At 40.1% G+C, this 26378-nt stretch overlaps 1 protein-coding gene across 2 annotated transcripts in view; it reads right to left on the bottom strand.

Annotated features, from left to right (window-relative positions):
• The window catches only part of TXNDC11 (thioredoxin domain containing 11), a 102846-nt gene that overhangs the window by 15836 nt on the left and 60632 nt on the right, over nt 1–26378 (bottom strand). For both annotated transcript variants that reach the window (XM_084640673.1, XM_084640674.1), the window contains 3 exons: nt 14350–14550; nt 9225–10014; nt 119–264 (listed from right to left, as the gene is read on the bottom strand). In XM_084640673.1, coding sequence (XP_084496799.1) covers nt 119–264; nt 9225–10014; nt 14350–14550 — 1137 coding nt within the window. The remainder of the gene's footprint in view (nt 1–118; nt 265–9224; nt 10015–14349; nt 14551–26378) is intronic.

Below are 26378 nucleotides of genomic sequence, written 5' to 3'. Positions count from 1 at the left end.
ATGGGAGAGGAGGATACCCTTTAGTTTTAAACGATGAAAATTCAGAAAAATGAACTCTGCAATCCTATTCTTCAAAATGTGATTAAACCCTCAATGTAATTGCAGTTATGAGCTGTACCTTTTCACTCAAAACCACCACATCATGAAAGGTATTAGTAGTCACTTCAGTGATTACGTGGTGTGCGGGAAAATGAACTGAAGAGTCACCAACAAGATGCCTTTTCAAGGGACTGTAGAGAATGCTGAAGTTTTGAATGAAGTTCTCTAAAATGAAAGAGGGACATTAAGAAGGTTATTCCAGCTTCATTATACCTGTAATATCTAGGCTGCCTGTTTTTATTTTGGGTTTCAGAAGACAAACTGACTTATGGCATAAAAGAAAAATACAAATCTAGTTTACAAGCCCTAAATATAATTTCTGTAGTCTTACCTCAGTTTCTGATTAATGACCATTCAAATGGGTCATCTTTTGCCTTGATTATTACAACCTTCTCTTCACTGGCGTCATTGCTTTTTACCTTGTTCTTACTCAACTCGAGGTGTCTCAACCTTTTTCTTGTTGAGGCCCCCCATAAAAACTCCAGAGACCAGCAGGACTCAGGGCTCTGGGCCGGGGAGGGGGCATAGGCATAGTTTGACTTCTATTTTGTAAGGGGGAAAGGGCTGGCGGGGCTCAGGCCAGCTCCGCACAGTGGGGTCGAGGGAGAGAGTGCCACCTCCACCCCGACTCACCTCAGCAGACCAGCCTGTTTGGGTTGTGGGGGGCTGCAACCAAAAAAAGTAACTCAAAGGGGGGACTCAGTTCAAAAAGTTTGAAAACCACTCAGGGTGCAGGCAGGGGGTACTTAGGCACTGTGTGCAGTCAGGGGTGTGGCTCAGGGAGTAACCAGGGGCTGTGTTCAGGCAGGAGAGTAGCTGAAGGGTGAAGGCAGAGGGTAGCTCGGGGCTGTGTGTGTGCAGGGTGGTAGCTCAGGTTTCAGGGAGAAAGACAGCTAGGGGCTGTGTGCCAGGGGGGCTCCCCCTGTGGTGTCGGCTCCCCGAGGGCTCTGCAGGCCCCAGAGTTGGGTCCTCCCACCCAGGCAGCTTTTACCAGCTGTGTGAGCAGTCAAAGGGGGCTGGGAGCTGAGGAGCAGCTGCAACCCTGGGCACCAGCAGCAGATGAGGGAATGCCACAGCTGCCCGCTTCATGGTGCCGCCAACCAGAGAAGCAATTACCCTGCACTGCCTAGCTCCGGCTTCCTACCTACAACCTGGCCAGAGAGCTAGGCCTGAGGGGGGCTGGGGTAGAGGAGGAGGTAGGGCTACCCCGGACTGCCTCACTCTGGGTAAGACACTGCTTTTGAGGGGGCAACACCCTTGTGCTTCAGGTGGGGGGGGGCACTGGGGCTCCTGGCTTCAGCCCCACACCACTCCTGGCTTCGGGGGCGGGGGGGAGGGCACAGCTTCAGCCCTGTGCCACTCCTGGCTTGGGAGGGTGTGTGTGGGGGGGGGGGGGCGGGAAACCAGCTTCAGCCTTGTGCCATTCCCAGCTTCAGCCTCACAGGGGGCGCTGGAGCTCAGGGCACTGGGTTTCAGCCACAGGGCCCCGTGGACTCCCTGAAAGGGCTCATGGACCCTTAGGGGCCTGCAGACTCTGGTTGACAACCGCTGTTCTAGTCTATCCAAAATGCTGCAATACAAATTTCCTCTCCTCTGATCAGACCACATGGTCAGTCCCAATTAGAACCCTTTCACTGGTTTTCCTTCACATTCTGCACCAAGTTCAAGTCTCCAGTACTCCGGTTCAAGACTCAGCACAATTCCACTCCTCCTTATATCTATGCTCTTATTTCTTCGTACTTACCCTCCCACTCTCCTTTGCTCTGCCCAAGTCCCTCTTCTAATTGCTTCTTTTATATCCTTCCCCCTAATCATCTTTCATGCCTATGTGCTTGGAACAATCTACTCTCTTTTGTGCGTCAAATGACCACATTCCCCCTCAAACAACTCTCTTTCCATAAAACTCACTTCTTCTCAGACAACTTTGAACAATAACCCACCAAAGATAGATATTAAAATAAAACACCACTTATCTGCACTGTCTTGAGACTTCATCATTTTCTATCACGTGTTACAACGTCAAAACTGTATTTCCTGTTCAATTTAGATCTGGGTCATAGTTCTGCTATGCACTGTATGATGTCAAGTACATTCAAGAACTGAGATTCGCATTATACAATGCCAGATGATACTCAAATAATAATTTAGTCATTTGGAAATTTTGTACATTGAGAACACTAGCATAAAAACTAAACAAAGTCAGGATTAAATTAATGACCAAAGTGAACAGGGAAAGCATATTATAGGTCCCTAAACAGGTGCATATGCATATAATAGTAAATTCAACCTTATTTTAAAAATTTAAACTCAACATTCATGAAAACCAAGACCAAACCAAAGCTCCATGTTTTTTAGAGCAACTAGATTTTGAAAGACTATGGGGTGTTTTTAGCTGTGGTGTATTTAAGAAACAAAAAAGATGAGGTCTGTCTTTTTAACTGTCTTAAGTGCTCATGATATTTTTTTAGAAACAATCTGTAAGGTTTCTCATTGGACCAACAGTTAGATCTATTACTGTAATTAGCTTCTCATTGCAAGAATATCTGTGTTTAAAAATTGGTACTCTACTTAAGGAGTATGGGAAGAATATGGGAGTTGGGTTTGTTTTTTTTTTAAATGTCTTAGTCACTTAAGTATTTGCTTAAGTTATTTTTCAATTTCTGCTATAAAATGTGACTATGCAACTGGCCCAGGGCAAGAAATGATGTAAGAATAATGTAAATACACCGATCTGAGCAACTTATTTTAATACTCAATTATGAACACAGATGAATTTGCTTCTCTTCCCAGGCATTATTGCCTACATTACAAGCCTGATTTTTACATGAACTTGCCTCTTCCCTTTCAACATTGCCTAAATTAAAGGCATGATTTTCAAAACTGTATGCTTGCACTTTTCATGCCCAAAAGGTACACTTAATTTCTGCAAGAAAGTAACAAGACTAGTATGCAAAGTGGGTATTTTCATGTGTAAAAGGCTAGTTATATATCTTGTGTGTACCATTCAAATTACTGGGCACACAGGTTAGGAATGTAATTCACGTGCTCTTCTGAGCAAATGACTGCACATGTGCTGTTTTGGAAATAAGCATGTAAAAGTCTGGAAAAAAGTATCTAATGGCAGAAAAAAAATCAAATTACTAAATTAATTTAGAAATGGTTTCAAATACAGTTAAAAAAACAAAGGTACCGTAATTTGACTAAATACACCTCATATCTCTGTCTTGATAAATTTATTCTGACAAAAGTATGTGCACACAAGAATATAAGAACTGCCATACTTCTTTTTTTAACCCATTTTTTCTTTTGGCCATCACAAGATTCTACAGCAATGAGTTCCGTGGCTAACTGTGGGTTGTGTGAAAAAGTACTTCCTCTTGTTTGTATTAAACCTGTTGCCTATTCATTTCATTGGGTGACCCCTGGTTTTTGTATTGTGGAAAAGAGTAAATGACACTTCTCTATTCATTTTTATTCCACACCATTCATGATTTTATAAACCTCAATCATATCTTCCCATAATTATCTCTTTTCTAAGATGAACATCCCTTATCTTTTTAGGCTCTCTTGGTATGGAAGCCATTCCATACTCCTAATCATCTCTGTTGCCCTTCTCGGAACCTTTTCCAGTTCCACTATATCCTTTCTGAGATGGACAACCAGAATTGGACACACATGGATTTATACAGTGGCATTATATTTTTTGTCTTATTTTCTTATACCTTTCCTAATAGCTCCTAACATTCTGTTAGCCTTTTTGACTGCTGCTGCACACTGAGCTGAAGTTTTCAGAAATCTATCCATGCTGACTCTGAAATCTCTTTCTTGTACGGTAACATAGCTAACATAGAACCCATCATTATACATGTGTAGTTGGGATTATTTTTTCCAATGTGCATTGCTTTGCACTTATCAATGTTTCATTTTATTCATTAATTTCATCTGCCAGTTTGTTCCCCAGTCACCCAGTTTAGTGAGATCCCCCTAGAATTCTTCACAGTCAGCTATGGACTTCACAATCTTAGATACTTTTGTAACATCTGCAAACTTTGCTACTTCATTGTTTACTCCCTGTTCCAGATAATTAATGAATATGTTGAACAGCAGGTTCCAGCACAGGTCTTTGGGAGACCCCACTGCTTACCTCTTTTTGTTGTGAAAATGAACCATTTATTCCTACCCTTTGCTTCCTATCTTTTAACCGATAGTTACCGATCCATGAGAGGAACTTCCCTATTATCCCATGACTAATTTCCTTAAGAACTTTTGATGAGGTGCCCTGTCAAAGGCTCTCTGAAAATCCAAGTACTGCATGTTGACTGAATCACCCTTATCCACATACTTGTTGACACCCTCATATAATTCTAATAGATTGGTAAGACATGACTTCCCTGTACAAAAGTGGTGTTGAGTCTTCCCCAATAAAGCATGTTTATCTATGTATCTGATCATTCCATTCTTTACTGTAGTTTCCACCAATTTGCCCAGCACTGAATTTAGGCTCACTGGCTCCCAATTGCAAGGATCATCTCTGGAGCCTTTTTAAAAGCTACATTACAGTTACCTTCCAGTCATCTGGTACAGAGGCTTGTTTCAGTAACAGGTTACATACTACAGTTAGTAGTTCTGCAATTTCATATCTGAGTTCCTTCAGAACTCTTGAGTGAAGACCGTCTGGTCCTGGGGACTTATTATGGCTTAATTTATCTATTTGTTCTAAAACCTCTTGTATGATAGTATTTCAGGTTTGCAGCCAAAAGGAATAGCTCTGCAATGGATATCTCCCCCACATCCTCTACAGTGAAGACCAATGTAAAGGATTTGTTTAGCTTCTCTCAGTGGTCTTTTTCTCCCGGGGTGCCCCTTTAAACTTTGGTCTTCTAGTGGCCCACTTCCTGTTTGTCAGGCTTCCTACTTCTGACATTTGTAACAAAATTCTTACTGTTAGTTTTTGCATTTTTTAGCAAGTTGCTTCTCAAATTCTTTGTTGGCCTGCCTTATTATACTTTTACACTTAACCTGCCAGTGTTTGTTCTCCTTTCTATTATCTTCATTAGATTTTGACTTTCAAATGTTAAAAAGATGACCTTTTGCCTCTAAATGGCCTCCATTTACTCTTCTGTTTAGCTATGGTGGCATTTTTTTGGTCCTCTTATTGTCTTTTCTGATTCACGGTATACTTTTAGTCTGATCCTCTATTATGGTGATTTTAAATAGCCCCTATGCTGCTTGCAGGCATTTATCCTTGTGACAGCTCCTTTTAATTTCACACTAACAAGCATCCTCATTTTTGTGTAATTCCCCTTTTAAAGTTAAATGTTACCATGATGGGTTTATATTAGGGCTGTTGATTAATTACAGTTAACTCATGCGATTAACTCAAAAAAAAATTAACTGCGATTAAAAACAATTTATCACGATTAATCGCACTGTTAAACAATAGAATACCAATTGAAATTTATAAATATTTTTGGATGTTTTTCTACATTTTCAAATATATTGATTTCTATTACAACACAGAATACAAAGTGTACAGTACTCATTTTATATTAGTTTTATTCCAAATATATGCACTGTAAAAATGATAAACAAAAGAAATAGTATTTTTCAATTCATCTCATACAAGTACTGTAGTGCAATCTCTATTGTGAAAGTGTAACTTACAAATGTAGATTTTTTTTGTTACACAACTGCACGCAAAACCAAAACAATGTAAAACTTTAGAGCCTACAAGTCCACTCAGTCCTACTTCTTGTTCAGCCAATCGCCAAGACAAAACAAGTTTGTTTGCATTTACAGGAGATACTGCTGCCTGCTTCTTATTTACAATGTCACCTGAAAATGAGAAGAGGCATTCACATGGCACTTTTGTAGCCAGCATTGCAAGGTATTTACGTGCCAGATATGCTAAACATTTGTATGCCCCTTCATGCTTCGGCCACCATTCTGGAGGACATGCTTCCATGATGAGGATATTCATTAAAAAAATAGTGTGTTAATTAAATTAGTGACTGAACTGCTTGGGGGGAATATTGTATGTCTCCTGCTCTGTTTTATCTACATTCTGCCATATATTTCATGTTATAGAAGTCTCGGATGATGACCCAGCACATGTTGTTTGATTTACGAACACTGTCACTGCAGATCTGACAAAACGCAAAGAAGATACCAATGTGAAATTTCTAAAAATAGCTACAGCACTCGACCCAAGGTTTAAGAATCTGAAGTGCCTTCCAAAATCTGAGAGGGAAGAGTGTGGAGCATGCTTTCAGGAGTCTTAAAAGAGCAACATTTCAATGTGGAAACTACAGAACCCAAACCACCAAAGAAGAAAATCAACCTTCTTCTGTGGCATCTGACTCAGATGATGAAAATGAGCATGCATCGGTCCACACTGCTTTGGATCGTTATCAAGCAGAACCCCTCATCAGCATGGATGCATGTCCTCTGGAATGGTGGTTGAAGCATGAAGGGACATGTGAATCTTTAGCGCATTTGACATGTAAATATATTGCAATGCAGGTTACAACAGTGCCATGAGAACGCCTGTTCTCACTTTCAGGTGATGTTGTAAACGAGAAGTGGGCAGCATTATCTCCTGCAAATATAAACAAACTTTTCGTCTGAATGATTGGCTGAAGTAGGACCGAGTGGACTTGTAGGCTCTAAAGTTTTACATTGTTTTATTTTTGAATGCAGTTATTTTTTGTACATAATTCTTACATTTGTAAGTTCAACTTTCATGATAAAGAGATTGCACTACACTACTTATATTAGGTGAACTGAAATATACTATTTCCTTTGTTTTTTTACAGTGCAAATATTTGTAATAAAAATAAATATAAAGTGAGCACTGTATACTTTGTATTCGGTGTTGTAATTGAAATCAATATATTTGAAAATGTAGAAAACATCCAAAAATATTTAAATAAATGGTATTCTATTACTGTTTAACAGTGCGATTAATCATGTGATTAATCATGCAATTAATCATGATTAATTTTAATCATTTGACAGCCCTAGTTTATAGATATATATATATATCATCCCCCTTCCCTCCCCCGCCCCCAAGGATACTAAATTTAAGTGAGCAGTTCAGTTATAGTTACTTCTGGACCAGATCCTGTGGTCCACTTAGCACTAAATCAAGAATTGCCTCTCTTCTGTGGGTTCCAGAACTAGTTGCTCCAAGAAACAGTCATTCATGGTGTCTAGAAATTTTATCTCTGCATCACACTCTGAGGTGACATTTACCCACTGAATCACTGAAATCAATCATTATTACTGTGCTTTCTGCTTTTGTGGCCTCTCTAACCTCCCTTAGCATTTCGCAATCACTGTCACCATCCTGGTCAGGTGGTCAGTAGTTTACTCCTATTGCTATACTCTTTTTAGTCAAGCATGGAATTTCTGTCCATAGAGTTTCTATAGTACAGTTTGTTTCATTTAAGATTTTTACTTTATTTGATTCTATGCTTTCTTTTACATATAATGCCATGCCCCCACCAGACAGTTTGAAAGTAGCCACCAATAACTTTTAATATGGCATTTTGCACTAAGACTGGTTTCAGAAGGAATCATACGTTTTAGTAAAAACTGTGTTTAAAAAGAAACCAGAGTACAATGCAGTTAAGCCTAAACAAAAGAAATCCAGAACCTGATCTCAGGGGATATAATACCCAAGGGAAATAATTGCAGGAATTGGAAAATGTGAATTTAGAAGTTTTTATAAAAATAAGATGATTAAAAGTGTATTGTCAACTACTTATCTTGTATACAATAATAGATAATCTAATTGTAACATGATACATTAATGATACCCTAATCTAATGTTTAACAGTAAAACAAATTCAGGATTAGGACTGCTTGTTGGTATCTTTAAGTATAGAGAATTGTGTCTCGGTAGGGGAAGGACGAAAGGCCATCCCTCCCTCCTATTATAATGGAATGGATAATCTAAATCCCACATCCATGGATCTGAGGTAAATTTATTCACCATACAGGGGGGGACAAAAGAAATATCTTGCCTGACTAGAAAAAGAGTTTTAAATCTTAAACAAAAAAATTGTCAGAGACTCCTTCCTGTCCCCAGAGGTGGTCAGATCTAATCCCAATGGACCACATGGCATACCTGCCAAGCAAGCACTGAGAATGGGGCAAGGAAGAGCACTTTCATGGATACAGCATGAAAAGTAATCAGACATAGTAGGAAACAACTTTTGGGAGTAGGGTAAAAAGAGCTGCTATACCCAAAACACTCTTATGGGGGAAAGTCTAGTCAATGGTGTTGGATGACTTGGATTTGCCTCATTCTCACCCACCAACTTTTGTGGGGTCAGAGCAGAGATTGATAGCCACCAGTAGGGGGTGAGGGACTGCAGCTCCTCCACTTACAGAAGCCACTGCTCCACATAGCTATTTATTTTTTTAATTCTCATACCCCACTTATCACCATGGCATCCAAGAACAACAGAAGAACCAGCCCACTGCCAAGAGTCACTACCCAAGGAGTGGCTACTGGAAGAAGACATTCACTACCAACTCTGCATTCTGGAAGTCATTACCAAACAGCTGGAGCTGCTGAACTCAAACAATACTATTTCCATACAAATGTGTTCTGTAATATAAAATGATGTGAGTACCAAATACATGCTTTTGTAAGTACACGATTTTAGGAATAAAATGCATTTTAAACATTTTCTCCGAGGCATCAGCAGTTATTTAGTTTGAGCTACGGTACACTTCTTTAAAACTGCTGGCAATCTGGTTTTGTGGATTGACCACTTAGGGAAATTCCTATAGTTTGATGACATACCTATTGTCAACCGATTGACAAATACTAGGAGGTTGAGGTTTGCAAAATTTCCACTTGAACTGAGTAAGTTATTCCTGGATTGTGAAATTATTAGTTCTTTTATCATACCCTAGAACAACCCTTTACAGTTTTATTAATGATTAAGCAGATGAAGATCCACAATGCTTTTCACAGTCTCACTTTATAAATTGACCTGCTTTTGTCAATAACATGTTTTTCAAAATTATTATTCTTTGCCAACTCCATCCTATCTTCATTTAATGTATTCACTTACTTTAAATTTTGAATACAAGATTGCTGCATACCGTACCTAGAGTAGATTTTATAAGTGTTTGATTCTGATCCAAGATATAGTTTGCCTCTTCCTTCAGGTCAACAATGGCAGCAAATTCCTTCACATGAGTAGATCTTGATGCTCCGAGTCTCTCTGCATACATCCAAAACAAATTTGAATCCAGTAGATAGAGATTCAAGGTCTTGTTGGTCCTGCACCTCAGGCCAGTAATGTGAGTGCCATTAATGCGAAAGTCAGGAGAAAAATAATTCCTATCCTCAATGTGAGGAATAGAATGTTGGGTATCATCCTTACCTTTCTTCCCATGGGAAGAAAATGCTACTTTAGGGGTCTGAAATATGGTCTTTTCAGAACTAATTACGTTTATCAGACCCCTATTTACTGTCCTGCAACATGCAGTGTAGTAGCTAAAAGGACTATAGAAACTTAAGAAATTGCTGCATTCTATGGTATTTGATACAAATTGGAAAAAGGTATGTTCCTTGAGGTAGAAAGAGTCCAAAGCTGCTTCTATCTCTAAAAAGTTACACTGTGGTACATTGACTTGACTTGGTTTGACCCCAACCGTCTGGTTAACACAAAGCTCACAGACATTGTGAGTCCTAGAGATTGAGTGCCAGTGAGGGAGCACCACCGTGTTGCAGCATGGGTACTTTGTTATGGAGGATGTTTCTGCAACTTGTGTATGCGCATGTGGTACAATGGACTCAAAAACTGGTGAATTTGCATCTTTCAAGTGCTGAAGAACAGGTTCAGCTGCCTGGCTTTTACTACAGTTGTTGTATTCCAAGGCCACTTTGGTAATCTATAGAAAAAACAAATTACACAGAACTGTGATCAGTTATATATCATTCATGTATCAACATAGACAATATTTGTCCCAATTTTTTTGAAATACATAAAATATATTTAGTTTTAGATGTCCTATCCTGGAATTTTAGACACAGGGCCAACTCTTACCCTTCAATTTTACAAAAAGAAAAGGAGGACTTTTGGCACCTTAGAGACTAACAAATTTATTTGAGCATAAGCATCCGATGAAGTGAGCTGTAGCTCACGAAAGCTTATGCTCAAATAAATTTGTTAGTCTCTAACGTGCCACAAGTCCTCCTTTTCTTTTTGCGGATACAGACTAACACGGCTGCTACTCTGAAACCTTTAATTTTAATTTCTTACCCAAAGCCATAGGATGCACTGTTGCTTTATTATGAATTTAAATTTAAAAAAAAATCTCCAATTATAGTATGTGCTTAAGAACAGTAATGAGTGACAACAAGCCACTCTAAAAAGATCTTCCATTTATACATAGTCAGCTCAAAACCCTCTTTATATTTATTTTTATATTTATATTTGTTAGGCTGCGTTCCTAAATCCTGTGTTATTTGACACATTATCCAATATATCCGTTTTCGATAAAGATGATGAAAAATAAATTAAAGCAAAATATATAATGCTTAAGTCATTCTTAACATCTCATTGTGAACATAACAAGAGTCATCCAGTCAAATCAACTACTGATATAAGGGTAAATCTTCCTGTCCTTCTGTGGGCAGAACTTCCATTTATTTCAATAGTGACATTATCTGCTGCTGACTTCATCAGAAGTTTTGCTTGAAAAACGGACTTCTGGATTTGGTCACTAAACTGGGTCCTCATTTCATTAAAGATATCAATATTGCCACTCAATTGAAAACATATGGACATGAAAGGTTCTCTCCTTCACAAACAGTATTCTAAATTTATATTAAACTCAGGGTTTCCATTTCCGAAGAATTAGTGGAGGTTTGGTTTTGGGGTTTTTTTTTTTTTTACACTTTTCTTCAGAGTTTGAGATACTCATTATGATACTAAAATTCCCCATTATGAAAATTCTTGTGTCCTAGTAGGAATTTATTTTACAGCCATTAAGAATATGCACAGTAGGCCAGGCCTCATTTACAGTAGTTACTGGGGCTTTTTCACCTACTCTTTTTGTCTTTCTCTAATCCATCATATTCTGAAAAAAACTGCAAACTGGAATATTCTTAAATTTCTAATGAGTTTATTGTAGCAGAACAGATAGGACAGAGAGATGAAATGAACAGCAAAAAGAGACAGTGTGATTATGTCGTCCCCCCCCAAGTATTGTGTTAAACAGTTAAAAATACATGCACATTTTCCTACTAGTACTTTTCCATATTAGCAATCCTTGCAAGTTGTCACGGGGATATTGTGAGATTATGACTGTGAGGGAAGCTGGATCACATGATCATCTCTCAGCTGTGGTCCACAATGACAACTTCTGTGATAGTTTTTTTGTTTTTTTTTTAAAGGAATCATTGGCATAGCCTTTTCTTTTTATATACTTAATAGTTCCTGAAAATGTCAGATTAGATTCTATAAAGGCTCATTCCTTCATGTTGTAACCTACTCTAAAGAATGTGAGCAGATGTTGGAGGATGCCTGAATTTTTTTTTTTTTTTTATAAACTGAAAAAACATATTTGCATTACAAAATCTTATTTCAGTGAGCTCTAATCAGAGAAAGTTATAGTTTTTGAGCACTGCTAACATACAATGAATTGACACCTTCATGCTGTGTGAATGCCTTATAGGCAAATGGTTTCAGAGCCAAATGAAATTCACAAAGGCTGCTGGCTGCAGTAACCATTTCTCCTTGTGGTAAACAAGTTGCATAATATACTGTAGCTTCTTATGCCCACTTTAACACACTGTCATGCTACAGTAACCAGGATTCCCTGTATCTGTTTTAATGCTTTGATATAAATAAATATTCTTCTCTTAACTAGAATAAATCAGAAACTGGGTGTACTGATTTTACTTTATCAAAATAGATGGCGGCTAATATTATAGACTGTATAATCTGTGCCAAAAAACAGCTGAATTAAGCCTGCTTTACACTGAGCACAATTTGCTATAGGAATCGCTCCAGTTCCTTTCCAATCTTCTTCTTCGATCTCAATGATTTTGTAGGCAAACTGCTATGTGCCTTAAGCAATAAGGAAAATATGAAAATCACTGACATCATTAGAGACAAACTAGTAACAGATGTCACAAAAGCTAATTAGTTGGAAGCTAAGGCCTTTGTGACCTCATGAAATCCCATAGGCCCACAACTAGAAAAAGTGCTGAATAAAAAATGTGGGTCTGAACCTTCCCAAACCGTAAAATTTGGGATCCAGACCAAAATTTCTCACCTCAGAGCCCTCTCTCTAATGGGCTCTGGATCTGAAAACCATGAACTTTGCGGCTTGAACCTTCCTTCACCTCTAATTGGCCCAAACAAGAACCTCAGAGCTCAAGTCCATCTGAACTTTGAGAAAGCTTGGATCTGGAACCAAACTTCAGGGGGTTTAGGCCATTACTTTTCATAATATCATGCTCCAACAGCCCAGCACCCCACAAAACAAACAGTACCAGCTGAACTGGAAAATATGCTGACTACCTCCTACAGGACTTGAAATTCCTGCCTCGGATGCCTCTTTATAGCAATCCTGCAGTCTGTGGTAAATGCAAGGAATTACAAGGGTTACCAGTCACTGTGTGTGCAAACAGAATAAGCTATTGTAAAGATATATAAACTGGAATAGATTCATGCTGCTGAGAAGTTTGCAAGCAAATTTATGCAAGACTTGCAGAAGTGGAATTTGTCGTGTCTGGCTTTTGTATATGTTCATGACAATAACAGTAATGGTGTATTGGCAAAAAGACCACAATAAGTGAGTCCTTGTTTCAGATATACCTCTGACACGTCCCCCAAAGATGGATTTGCCTGTGGAACCATGGGTAACGCAGTTGGTAACTAAAAGTTTTGATGTACAGTTTCACCTTGATACATTAGCTACGACAGCTTTGCAGTCAAAATGGTTTAAACTCAACACCCTTCATAAATGTCTGTTTATGTAATGAAGTACTATGAGAACTGCAACTGAAACCATAATCTCAATTTTAGAGTCAAATTTACATCTCTCCACACAAATTTGATACAACAGACTTTAATTACTGCAAATTATTTACATTAGAAAAACTGAACCAACTGAATTAATCCTAATGCTGAGCCATTCCAAGTTCCCAATCCCATACTCAGACCACTACACATCATTGACTCTAGCAAAGCAAGAATCTTAGAATTATGTTGGTTTAATTTCTTTAGCAGAGAGAAAGGAAAGAGGAAATTTGACTGGGAATCATGCTCTGCTAACTTAAGAAAACACCTCTGGATTATTAACGAAGCCATTTCTAGTGTCAGATGCCCAGTTTGAGGATAGATATTATTGAAACTGACTTTGAAACTGGTAATTTACAAGAATTCTACATAAGTGCCACTTAAGATCAAATTAGTGCATGTAAACAAGGTTAACTGGGTTCAAGCAGATGAAACAATGCCTTAAGACTTTGGACAATACAAAGACAGCAGCAAACATCAATGTCACAATTAACTTTTTAAATACCAGTGGCATTACAATGATGATTCTTTCATACATAAAAATGGCTGGTCCTTCAGCCCATTGAGAAAACACACCGAAGACCAGGAATGTCCCCTTTCAACAGAGGGTGAGAATAAAGCGTGTAAGTAAGATGGATATAAATTAAAAATATAAAAAGATTGCATCAATCTTTCTTTATAATCTGATATTGTTTTTCCAATAGAATAGCAAGGACCACCCTGGGATTTATAGGGTTAAATGTTCTTTACTACTATTTTTTCCATTGGAAGGCACCATAATAAATCCTTTCAATTTCTCAATGGCAACATTAGGTTCACTTAACTAACTCAATATGAAAAAAATATACACTAGTAACCATTCCCCTCTCCCTGTTTTTCATGAGAATTGGGATCTATAATTGTTACCATTAAGTATTCACAAACCACAAACTTTGGGCGGGGGGGTGGGGGAGGAGAGAATCAGACCCAGTATAAGCAATCTACACTATTCTGGGACATCAAGTAACACATAAATGTCACCCAATCTGTATCAATACATATAATTTCAAGTTAGATCTTTATGGAGTAGAAGCAACCCTCCTCATATAGACCTTTTTCTATGTTAGTATAGTGTCAACACAATGGGACTCAGATCCGTGACTGGGGCCTGCATGTTCTACCACAATAAAAAGAAATAATAATATATCTCACTTACTTCATCTAAAAGAGGATGACTTTCTGCTAAGGGATTGAAGGGTATAAATAAGAAAAGTGCTGGTCCCTTCTTCAGTTCATTGTTTAGTAGAAGGCTTTTTCCTCCATGTGGTCTCAACCAACGTATAAATGTCTCTCTGTTTTCTAGAGCCCACTTGCAAATATTCTCAGCTGTGTAGTTCATGACTTCACTTGAATAGATCTTAAAAGGGAAAAAAAATCATAATTAGTCCTCCTCATTTATTTAAATACACTGTTTACTGATGAATGAGGTACATAAGATGTCATATACTGTTGTACATGTTATGTTGGTACTGTTACAGCTAGGACAATTTTTCTTTATGGACACTATTCAGCACCATTCTCGCCTTAGTCATTATTCCATAGATCCTTCCCTATAGATACTCTTCCCTACTCCTCTCCAACTCATAGTACCATGAGTAGAATCTCACACTGAAGTATGGCTCACTGTATTTCTAGTTCTCAGTTAAGAACTATCAGATGGTGGTCAAAAGCAAATTTAAAGCAATTTATTGTTTTCCCTTATTCTTTTGTTTTCCAACCAAGCTGTTGGTAATGCTTTTACCTCTGTATCAAGCAGCTCTGACAGCATTTTGAACGAATACTCCCAGCACTCCCTCAACCTCATTGTATTATTATTTCTTTGCTGAATACTGATAATGTGCTTAGAGCTGAAAAGAAAGTTCCTGCCTAAAGGAATTATGAAATCAACACCCACAAAGTGAACATTAAGGTTTTACCCTGCATCTCTAGTGTATGTTATTTTATCCAAAAATAAATAAATAATCAGACAGGACTTTCAGGGTGACAGACTACCTGTGCAACACCCTTATGTTCATAAGATTAAATTTTACCAGTTGTTATAAGGTAGAAGCTTTGACAATTTGTGTTATTCTGCCTCTCTAATGTAATTCCCACATTCTCTTCTGATTTTTCTCAATTCTTCTCAAATGCTTAAGACTTATGGCCCTCAACATCTTATAAATATATAAAATAAATGCTCTCATTCTCATCTTTATACATCTTTCCTTGCCGTCCACCTACACCTGGAACTTTCCTAACATAACGGCCTCTGCAAAGCCCATTAATGATAACCCATGTCAGTAAAATTTCAATGTCTCAGCTATTATAAAACCAAGCTGAACCACCATTAAAACAGAACCTTCCCTCTGGGTCTCCAAGTGGATTTTCCATTATCTGTTTATTTACACTGCAAGGTTCTTTGTGCAAGAACCATGTCTTCTGTATTCTAGATAGCACATAGTTGGGCTTAACAAATTTATGAAATTAATGCCATCCGCTCCTTTTCATCAATAAGTTTGTTTGACAGACTGGAATAGATAAATTGGAATAGAAATAAACAATTGCATCATAATCCTTTAGCAAGTTAGATCTTATTTGCAGATGATAAAATAATTTTGACTTGGGAAGGTAATATATTTAACTCTTACCTGCTTAAATATCATATTAGTCTGGTCAACAACATATTCTCTACCAAGCGGTTCTTTTTTACTTTATTTTCTTACACTCATACCCCCTCACCTCTCTCCCTTCCTCCCAGAAAACGTGTACATTTCTATAAAAGTTTGTGGAGACTCTGGACCCTCAATATGTATCCATTTCAAAACTATTTCCAAAATGCTTCTCAAGTGACTTTAGATCTCTTTATTTCTCCTCTACACCTGATACAAATCTCCTCTTGTGTTTATTTTCACTAATGTGAAAGACCTCAGTTTCCAGATTAATATTGCCACTCACCTTGATTTATTATGGTGGACACCAGAAAAACCTCCCCACTATGTCTCTAATTTCATCACATTGACTCTCTTTAAATGCATCTTCTTTAAGAACCTGACGTAGCTGTGACTGCAATTCAATAAACTTTGGTATCACTGAGTGCGATTAACTAATTCAATGTTCTAAAAAAATAATTTAAATTCTGCAGTCACTTAAAGCATGCTGTTTATCATGCACCATTATAATAGGTTTGCACAGACACCAGTTATTGTTTCATGTGATACATGAAAATCCTTCTTCATAATTTGAGCAGAATAAACTGTAAATACATGCCTTATCTCCATACCATTTCCACGGTTAACGAGGACATGCACAGAGATAAGGTCTTTACACTGAACAGCTATTCTGAAAGTTGCATTTCAGGGCTTTCCTTGCTCCTCCACCTTCATCAATTTCAACCAAAATTAATACTCCCAGCTACCATGAACACAGCTGACACTAGGATTACCCTTTTTGAGTTAACTCACTTAAGTAATTTCTCTACTTGAGTGTGATAAATCAGGTATCTTTAAAGCAAAATGAGCACAGCACGTTACGTATATTTCAGGGTGGCAGGGCAAAAGCACATCGTATTTTCATTTGAGCGCTCTAGAGGACCTTTGTGTTCACATTTCTGAAATATTTTACACCAGAAGATGGATTTTTGTAATGATACAAGGAAAGCATTTATTTTCCCCAAAACAGAGGGCAGACCAAAGCTTCCTGCTAAGGAAAAATAAATGAAACACAATTAACATTTCCATTAACAGTTATGTCCCATCCATGAGCCATTTCTTAACACTGAAGGTTGCAAAATTCTCTACATATGAGTATCTTCTCTCACATTCCTTGGTAACCAAAGGTTTGTTGACCTCAAATTTGATGGCAACAAACACTTGTGAGGTATTAAAACTATTATTTGGCATAAGAGAACACTACTGTTTTGGCAATTCTGTTCAGAAAGTAACTTTGACTTTGAACACTGTTATAAAACAATTTAATCTGTCTTTGTTTAGAATTCCTCTCACATGATGGACGGTACATAGTTCTGAGCCTCCCAGTAAACATCTTCAAATCAAAGCAATTAAACACCACAACATGTGTATTTATTATTAAAGAAAATGAGAGCATGCTTATGTACAGCAGCAGTCACTTTTGCCAAGCTAGATCATCACACAATAAGAACAGATGATTAGAACCAAAGACTATGGAATAATCACTTACTTCTCTTGTCATTAGAAACTATTAAAAACAGCACTTTTCTAATTATACTCTCTTTCTCCTAATTACATTGTAATTGATAAAATACATACAGGATGTTTGCATGAATAAATGATATAAAAATCTGGGTAACTAAAATTTGATCCAACAAAATCAAATAGAAATTTAAATAATAACCACTAATTACAAATGTAAACACACCAGAATGATAAAGAATATGTTACTTATCTTTTCCATTTAGAAGTGTGAAAATGTCATATTTTATTTTAGAATGACTGTTCAATTTCTTCCTAGAAACTGTTACATGACTTTTCAGGCTCAAAACTTTGAAGAAAACATCACTTTCATTAAATTAAATCATGCACACCAAAAGCTAACTCAAAAAGATGGAGAAAAGGGGAGGGAGATAGCAATTTGTTAAAGTTCTGCATTATTACAAAACTGTTCTTGGCTACCTCATTTTCTGTAGAACCTCTTTTTGGGATGCACCCATCTCTCTTCGGGAAATTTGCTAAACTCTTCTGACTAGTTCTCACTTTCTCTGCTGGAAATCCCCCACTTCACTATGATTTCCAGTTTTTGGTAGAAAAGAGAAATGAGACAGCTAACATAGGCTGAGGTTTATATTTTGCCATTATTACAATTACCCTATCCACGCAATCTCTCTGAGGTTTGGCTTGGACTATATACCACGCAAGGGTATACTACAGGGCAAGGTGGGAATATCACTTGCTTTTGCTTACAATATTTTACTTCAGTGGATTTTTCAGGATCAAGTGTTTCGATGCATATTGTATTTTCATGTATCACAATACAATTTTTAAATGAAACAATGTATCATACTGACTGCCCTTCCCCTCCCCCACTTAAAAAAAATTACTCATTTTCACCAAAGCAATATTCACTACTTCATTGCAGTTTCTGGTATATGAGTTTGTTTTTTCTGAGAAATCAATCACAGGAAATATGGGGGAAACGATAACATGTACGATTACTTGTGCACCTATGTTGTAAGGCCAGCAGGATTTGGTCCTGTGTGGTCTGTGTTTCTCCTAGGTTCTTGTCAAGTAAAACTAATCAAAGAGACTGAAGGGTAGCAAGAAGGATCATCATCGGAATCACTACCTTTCTATTTATTACACCCTATGACTTCTCTGATACCAGTTCCAATATATTGGCAGCATGGATATTTCATGTGTGGAATGGAACTTTGAAGTGGACGTTATTCTGTGATGGCTGTGAACAAAGAAATGATAAACGGATTCCACCTCTTGGCCACTAAAATTTTGTTGCCACTCCTTGCTTCTCCTTCACACCATTCTCATTCTGATATCATGTATTTATTCACATCTATTATCCCAGACGACATAACTTGTTTCCCCTGATGCAAAGGCACTACTCAAGAGCTGTGAAGGACAGCCAATATAATATGGAATGTATTGTTTACATTATAAATGGATTAAATATGGACTGGGGCAACATGCTCCTCTCTATCAAATGTTTTTCACACTAAACTTTTGTTCATTTTAATATACTTAGTAAATGTATATTACTTTTTTTTTTTTTTTTTTTTGGTGAGACAAAGACCCTATACAGACCAAACTCATGTGGCCTCACACCTCTGAGGTCCAAAGACGGTAGCACCCTTCTTAAAGATAACAAATCCATCAAAGATCACTGCCAGGAACACCAGCTTCTAAATTGAGAATCGACTGTGACTGATGACACCATCAACTCCATTCTTCAGTACCCAATATGGGAACCTCTTGCCAACCCACCAAACACCCGAGGAGGCAAAGCAATTAAACAAATGAAGAACAATAAAGCACCAGGTCCTGATGGCATACCAGCTGAAGTACGAAAGTAGGGGGAGAAACACTGATTAACAAGCTTCACTTGCGGCTCCTCAAAATCTGGTGCACCGAAGAAATCCCTGCTGACTTACGTAATGCTAACATTGTCACCATTTTCAAAAAGGGAGACAGGGCCGATTATGACAACTATCAAGGCATTGCCCTCCTCTCCATCACTGGGAAAACTCTTGCTAGAATCTTACTGAATCGCCTGCTCCCTCTTGCAGGGGAAGTACTTCTAGAGTGCCAGAGCAGCTTCAGAACATCACGAGGCACCACCAACATGATTTTTGCAGCCAGGCAGATCCAGAAAAAACGTCAACACCACCACCAGGATCTGTATATGGCCTTTGTCAACCGTGAGGCTCTGTGGAAAATCACGTCAAAGTCTGGCTGCCCAAGCAAAATCATCACCATTGTAAGACTCCTCCACGACCAGATGACTGAATCCGTCCTGTGCAGTGGCTCTACCTCTGAGCCCTTTGTCATCCGAACTGGCGTAAAACTGGCACCCACCCTTTTCTCCATTTTCTTAGCAGCTATGAAAACACTAACCCAAGACGGTCTACCACAGGGTACTGGCATCCAATATCGGATTGACGGCAACCTCTTCAACCTTTCTCGTCTCCGTACCAGAACTAAAGTTATATCGGCAACAATAACCGAACTCCAGTACGCAGATGATTGTGCTGTAGTTGCACACTCTTCAAACAGCCCTTAATTGCTTCTCGAAGCTTACAAAAGACTAGGGCTAACTCTGAACATCGGCAAAACAAAAGTTCTCCACCAGCCAGTCCCCGGTCAATCATCAGAGCCATCAAGGAAGATGTATATAGACAAAGAGTAACTGAAAAATGTAGAATACTTTGCCTATCTTGGCAGCCATGTCTCACAGAGGGCAGACATAGACATCGAGATTCAGCACAGAATTTGCTATGCTAGCCTTGCCTTTGGCAGACCGTCTGGCCGGGTGTTCAACAATCACATCATCAGAACACATAGTAGACTTTTAGTTTATAAAGTGGTGGTAATCCCAACTCTCCTCTATGGCTGTGAGATTTGGGTGAGCTATAGAAAACACCTGAAAAACCTGGAATGCCAGCACCAGCACTTTCTTTGGAAGAAATTCAACATAAACTGGGAGGATCATCCCACTAATGTCAATGTCCTCAAAGAGGCGCTGATTATCCAGCACCAGCTGGGGTGCAGCGGGCACTGTGTGTATATGCCTGATGAACACTTACCAAAACAATTGCTGTATGCCCAACTCACCAAAGGAGAAAGGAAATGAGGAGGCCAAAAGAAACGCTTTAAAGACACCCTCAAGATAAACATCAAGAGATGTGGCATTGACACCACACACACAGGGAGACAGCAGCCCAGGATAGGGATAACTGGCAAAGTCTTGTCAAAGAACAAACATCCACTTTTGAGGAAAATCTCCTTGCCCTGGTCACAGAAAAACGCCAGAACAGAAAGAAAAGACAACGGTCACACAGCAACTGTGACCCAACCCTGTCTTCCAACACCACCTGCAATGTCTGCCAACGAGCCTGTGGCTCAAGGATCGGACTCCTCAGTCACCTAAAGACTCATGAAAAATAAAACCTGTGAAAGAGATTATCCTCAACCTCGAGGAATTGCCGATGAGGTCCCTTAATTCAATATTCACTGTACACACATGGACAAAGGAATTTAAATAACTGACTGGCAGTATATTATGAAAGAGGTTAATTTTAGAAAGATGGAAAAGGCTACCTCTTTTGGGGGTGCTTATCAAATTGTCTCAATGTATAATAAATGCATGAAGCATCTTTAAAACTTCCAGATTAATAAAGAAGAAACACATCATGAAGCTATGTTAAGAAGTTACTATCAAGAGGTTGTGGAAAAAGAGACTGTCAAACTAATTTGATATCTTTTTTGATGAGATTGCAAGTTTGGTTGATAAAAGTAACATGTTGTTCCAATATATTTAGACTTCTGTAAGGCATTTGACTTGGGACCACATGACATTTTGATTAAAAAAACTAGAAAGATATAAAATTAACATGGCAAACATTAAATGGATTAAAAACTGGCTAATTCATAGGTCTCAAAATGTAACTGTAAATGGAGACTCATCATCGATAAGAGATCGGTTCCTGGCCCTATGCTATTTAACATTTTTATCAATGACCTGGAAGAAATCGACACTGATGTAGTTTGCAGGTAAAAAAAAAAAAATGGGGGGACTGGTAAACGAAGACGACAAGTTACTGATACACAGCAATCTGGATCACTTGGTAAACTGGGCGCAAGCAAACAATATGCATTTTAATATGGCTAAACGTAAATGTATACACCTAGAAACAAAGAATGTAGGGCATACTTACAGGATGTGTTGGTGAGTATCTGAGTGTCTGTTGTGGGGACAGTTTGACCGTGTGCTTGATTGATTCTTTGAAAAGTGTGAATTGGGAGTGCTTTGTTCCAGGTGAGCCTTGAGTGGGCCTGATTGTTATAAAAAGGCACTCAGCTGCGAACCAGCTGAGCGGCAAACAGCAGAGAGGCTAACAGAGGGAGTTCGCCTGGGGAGAGCCCACTGAGGCTTACATCTTGCCAGCTTCTCTGACTAGTTACTACAACTCCTGAGGAAGCTCGTAGAATGAAGGTAATATGGATGGGGAGTGTTCAGCTGTTGTGAGCTGCACCTGATGTGCCATGTTTGTCTTTCTTCCACAGGACAGAAGCGACTTTGTCTGTACAAAGTGCAAGCTGGTCTCCGTATTGGAAGAGAATCATAGAATAGAATCATAGAATATCAGGGTTGGAAGGGACCTCAGGAGGTCATCTAGTCCAACCCCCTGCTCAAAGCAGGATCGATCCCCAATTAAATCATCCCAGCCAGGGCTTTGTCAAGCCTGACCTTAAAAACTTCGAAGGAAGGAGATTCTACCACCTCCCTAGGTAATGCATTCCAGTGTTTCACCACCCTCCTAGTGAAGAAGTTTTTCCTAATATCCAACCAAAACCTCCCCCGCTGCAACTTGAGACCATTACTCCTTCTCCTGTCCTCTTCTACCACTGAATAGTCTAGAACCATCCTCTCCGGAACCACCTCTCAGGTAGTTGAAAGCAGCTATCAAATCCCCTCTCATTCTTCTGCAGACTAAACAATCCCAGTTCCCTCAGCCTCTCCTCATAAGTCATGTGTTCCAGACCCCTAATCATTTTTGTTGCCCTTCGCTGGACTCTCTCTAATTTATCCACATCCTTCTTGTAGTGTGGGGCCCAAAACTGGACACAGTACTTACTCCAGATGAGGCCTCACCAATGTCGAATAGAGGGGAACAATCACGTCCCTTGATCTGCTCGCTATGCCTCTACTTATACATCCCAAAATGCCATTGGCCTTCTTGGCAACAAGGGCACACTGCTGACTCATATCCAGCTTCTCGTCCACTATCACCCCTAGGTCCTTTTCCACAGAACTCTGCCTAGCCGTTCGGTCCCTAGTCTGTAGCTGTGCATTGGGTTCTTCCGTCCTAAGCGCAGGACCCTGCACTTATCCTTATTGAACCTCATCAGATTTCTTTTGGCCCAATCCTCCAATTTGTCTAGGTCCCTCTGTATCCTATCCCTGCCCTCCAGCGTATCAACCACTCCTCCCAGTTTAGTATCATCCGCAAATTTGCTGAGAGTGCAATCCACACCATCCTCCAGATCATTTATGAAGATATTGAACAAAACCGGCCCCAGGACCGACCCCTGGGGCACTCCACTTGACGCCGGCTGCCAACTAGACATGGAGCCATTGATCACTACCCGTTGAACCTGACAATCTAGCCAACTTTCTATCCACCTTATAGTGCATTCATCCAGCCCGTACTTCTTTAACTTGCTGACAAGAATACTGTGAGAGGCCGTGTCAAAAGCTCTGCTAAAGTCAAGAAACAATACATCCACTGCTTTCCCTTCATCCACAGAACCAGTAATCTCATCATAGAAGGCGATTAGATTAGTCAGGCATAACCTTCCCTTGGTGAATCCATGCTGACTGTTCCTGATCACTTTTCTCTCATGTAAGTGCTTCAGGATTGATTCCTTGAGGACCTGCTCCATGATTTTTCCGGGGACTGAGCTGAGGCTGACTGGCCTGTAGTTCCCAGGATCCTCCTTCTTCCCTTTTTTAAAGATTGGCACTACATTAGCCTTTTTCCAGTTCAAGGTCTAGAAAAACAAGTATTGACCCTGCATAAGAGAAACTGAAGATTTCCTGGACAGACGTCAGGATATGTTTCTATGGACACAATGTTCTGAAGATTCAGAGCAGGCTGCGCAGCGGGGACAGGAGGACGGTGAAGAAATCTGGCAGCATGTGACCTCCAGAAGAAGAAAGGGGAGCGTCCATGTACTAGCAATGCATATACAGGTAAGCAACCGTTTTCATGTTCTCTCCACAGGTACTAATGCGGAGAGTGGACTAGATGATACATCTGAGGGAAGGGAACAGAAGGAGACTCCGCCGATTGGAAGGCATGAGATGCACTGTCCTAGGGATGGGGGTTCCACGACCACCACCCCCCAGAGAAGGAGGCGGGTGGTGGTGGTCGGGGACTCTCTCTTCAGGGGGACTGAGTCATCTATCTGCCGCCCTGACCGGGAAAACCGAGAAGTCTGCTGCTTGCCAGGATTCACGATGTGACTGAGAGACTGCCAAGACTCATCAAGCCCTCAGATCGCTACCCCTTCCTGCTTCTCCACGTGGGCACCAATAATACTGCCAAGAATGACCTTGAGGAGATCACTGCAGACTACGTGGCTCTGGGAAGAAGGATAAAGGAGTTTGAGGTGCAAGTGGTGTTCTCATCCATCCGCCCCATGGAAGGAAAACGTTTGAGTAGAGACCGTCGAATCATGGAAGTCAACAAAAGGCTACGCAGGTGGTGTTGGAGAGAAGGCTTTGGATTCTTCGATCATGGGATGGTGTTCCAAGAAGGAGGAGTGCTAGGCAGAAACGGGCTCCAGCTAACGAAGAGAGGGAAGAGCATCTTCACAAGCAGGCTGGCTAACCTAGTGAGGAGGGCTTTAAACTAGGTTCACCAGGGGAAGGAGACCAAAGCCCTGAGGTAAGTGGGGACGTGGGATACAGGGAGGAAGCACTAGCAGGAGAGCGCGACCAGGGAGGGCTCCTGCCTCAAACTAAGAAAACAGGACAAACAGCAAGTTATCTCAAGGGCCTATACACAAATGCAAGAAGCCTGGGAAACAAGCAGGGAGAACCGGAAGTCCTGGCACACTCAAGGAATTATGATGTGATTGGAATAACAGAGACTTGGTGGGATAACTCACCTGACTGGAGTACTGTTATGGATGGATATAAACTGTTCAGGAAGGACAGGCAGGACAGAAATGGTGGGGGAGTTGCACTGTATGCAAGAGAGCAGTATGACTGCTCAGAGCTCCGGTATGAAACTGCAGAAAAACCTGAGAGTCTCTGGATTAAGTTTAGAAGTGTGAGCAACAAGGGTGATGTCGTGGTGGGAGTCTGCTATAGATCACCGGATCAGGAGGATGAGGTGGACGAGGCTTTCTTCTGGCAACTCACGGAAGTTACTAGATTGCAGGCCCTGGTTCTCATGGGAGACTTCAATCATCCTGATATCTGCTGGGAGAGCAATACAATGGTGCACAGACAATCCAGGAAGCTTTTGAAAAGGGTAGGGAACAATTTCCTGGTGCAAGTGCTGGAGGAACCAACTAGGGGCAGAGCTCTTCTTGACCTGCTGCTCACAAACTGGGAAGAATTAGTAGGGGAAGCACAAGTGGATGGGAACCTGGGAGGCAGTGACCATGAGATGGTCGAGTTCAGGATCCTGACACAAGGAAGAAAGGAGAGCAGCAGAATATGGACCCTGGACTTCAGAAAAGCACACTTTGACTCCCTCAGGGAACTGATGGGCAGGATCCCTGGGAGAATAACATGAGGGGGAAAGGAGTCCAGGAGCGCTGGCTGTATTTTAAAGAATCCTTATTGAGGTTACAGGGACAAACCATCCTGATGTGTAGAAAGAATAGTAAATATGGCAGACGACCAGCTGGCTTAACAGTGAAAGCCTTGCTGATCTTAAACACAAAAAAGAAGCTTACAAGTGGGAGATTGGACAAATGACCAGGGAAGACTATAAAAATATTGCTCGGGCATGCAGGAACGAAATCAGGAAGGCCAAATCACACCTGGAGTTGCAGCTAGCAAGAGATGTTAAGAGTAACAAGAAGGGTTTCTTCAGGTATGTTAGCAACAAGAGGAAAGTCAAGGAAAGTGTGGGCCCCTTAATGAATGAGGGAGGCAACCTAGTGACAGAGGATGTGGAAAAAGCTAATGTACTCAGTGCTTTTTTTGCCTCTGTCTTCACGAACAAGGTCAGCTCCCAGACTACTGCACTGGGCAGCACAGCATGGGGAGGAGGTGACCAGCCCTCTGTGGAGAAAGAGGTAGTTCGGGACTATTTAGAAAAGCTGGACAAGCACAAGTCCATGGGGCCAGATGCGCTGCATCCGAGAGTGCTAAACGAATTGGCAGATGTGATTGCAGAGCCATTGGCCATTATCTTTGAAAACTCATGGCGATCGGGGGAGGTCCCGGACAACTGGAAAAAGGCTAATGTAGTGCCAATCTTTAAAAAAGGGAAGGAGGAGGATCCGGGGAACCGCAGGCCAGTCAGCCTCACCTCAGTCCCTGGAAAAATCATGGAGCAGGTCCTCAAGTAATTAATTCTGAAGCACTTAGAGGAGAGGAAAGTGATCAGGAACAGTCAGCATGGATTCACCAAGGGCAAGTCATGCCTGACTAATCTAATTGCCTTCTATGACGAGATAACTGGCTCTGTGGATGAGGGGAAAGCAGTGGACATGTTGTTTCTTGACTTTAGCAAAGCTTTTGACACGGTCTCCCACAGTATTCTTGCCAGCAAGTTAAAGAAGTATGGGCTAGATGAATGGACTATAAGGTGGATAGAAAGCTGGCTAGATTGTCGGGCTCAACGGGTAGTGATCAATGGCTCCATGTCTAGTTGGCAGCCGGTATCAAGTGGAGTGCCCCAACCGAATGGGGCCGGTTTTGTTCAATATCTTCATTAGTGACCTGGAGGATGGCGTGGATTGCACCCTCAGCAAG

The sequence above is a fragment of the Lepidochelys olivacea genome (genome assembly GCF_965140295.1).
Source record: "Lepidochelys olivacea isolate rLepOli2 genome assembly, chromosome: 10".
Taxonomy (NCBI): domain Eukaryota; kingdom Metazoa; phylum Chordata; order Testudines; family Cheloniidae; genus Lepidochelys; species Lepidochelys olivacea.
Note: the sequence above shows the minus strand (reverse complement) of the source record. Positions and strands in the feature narration are given on the sequence as shown.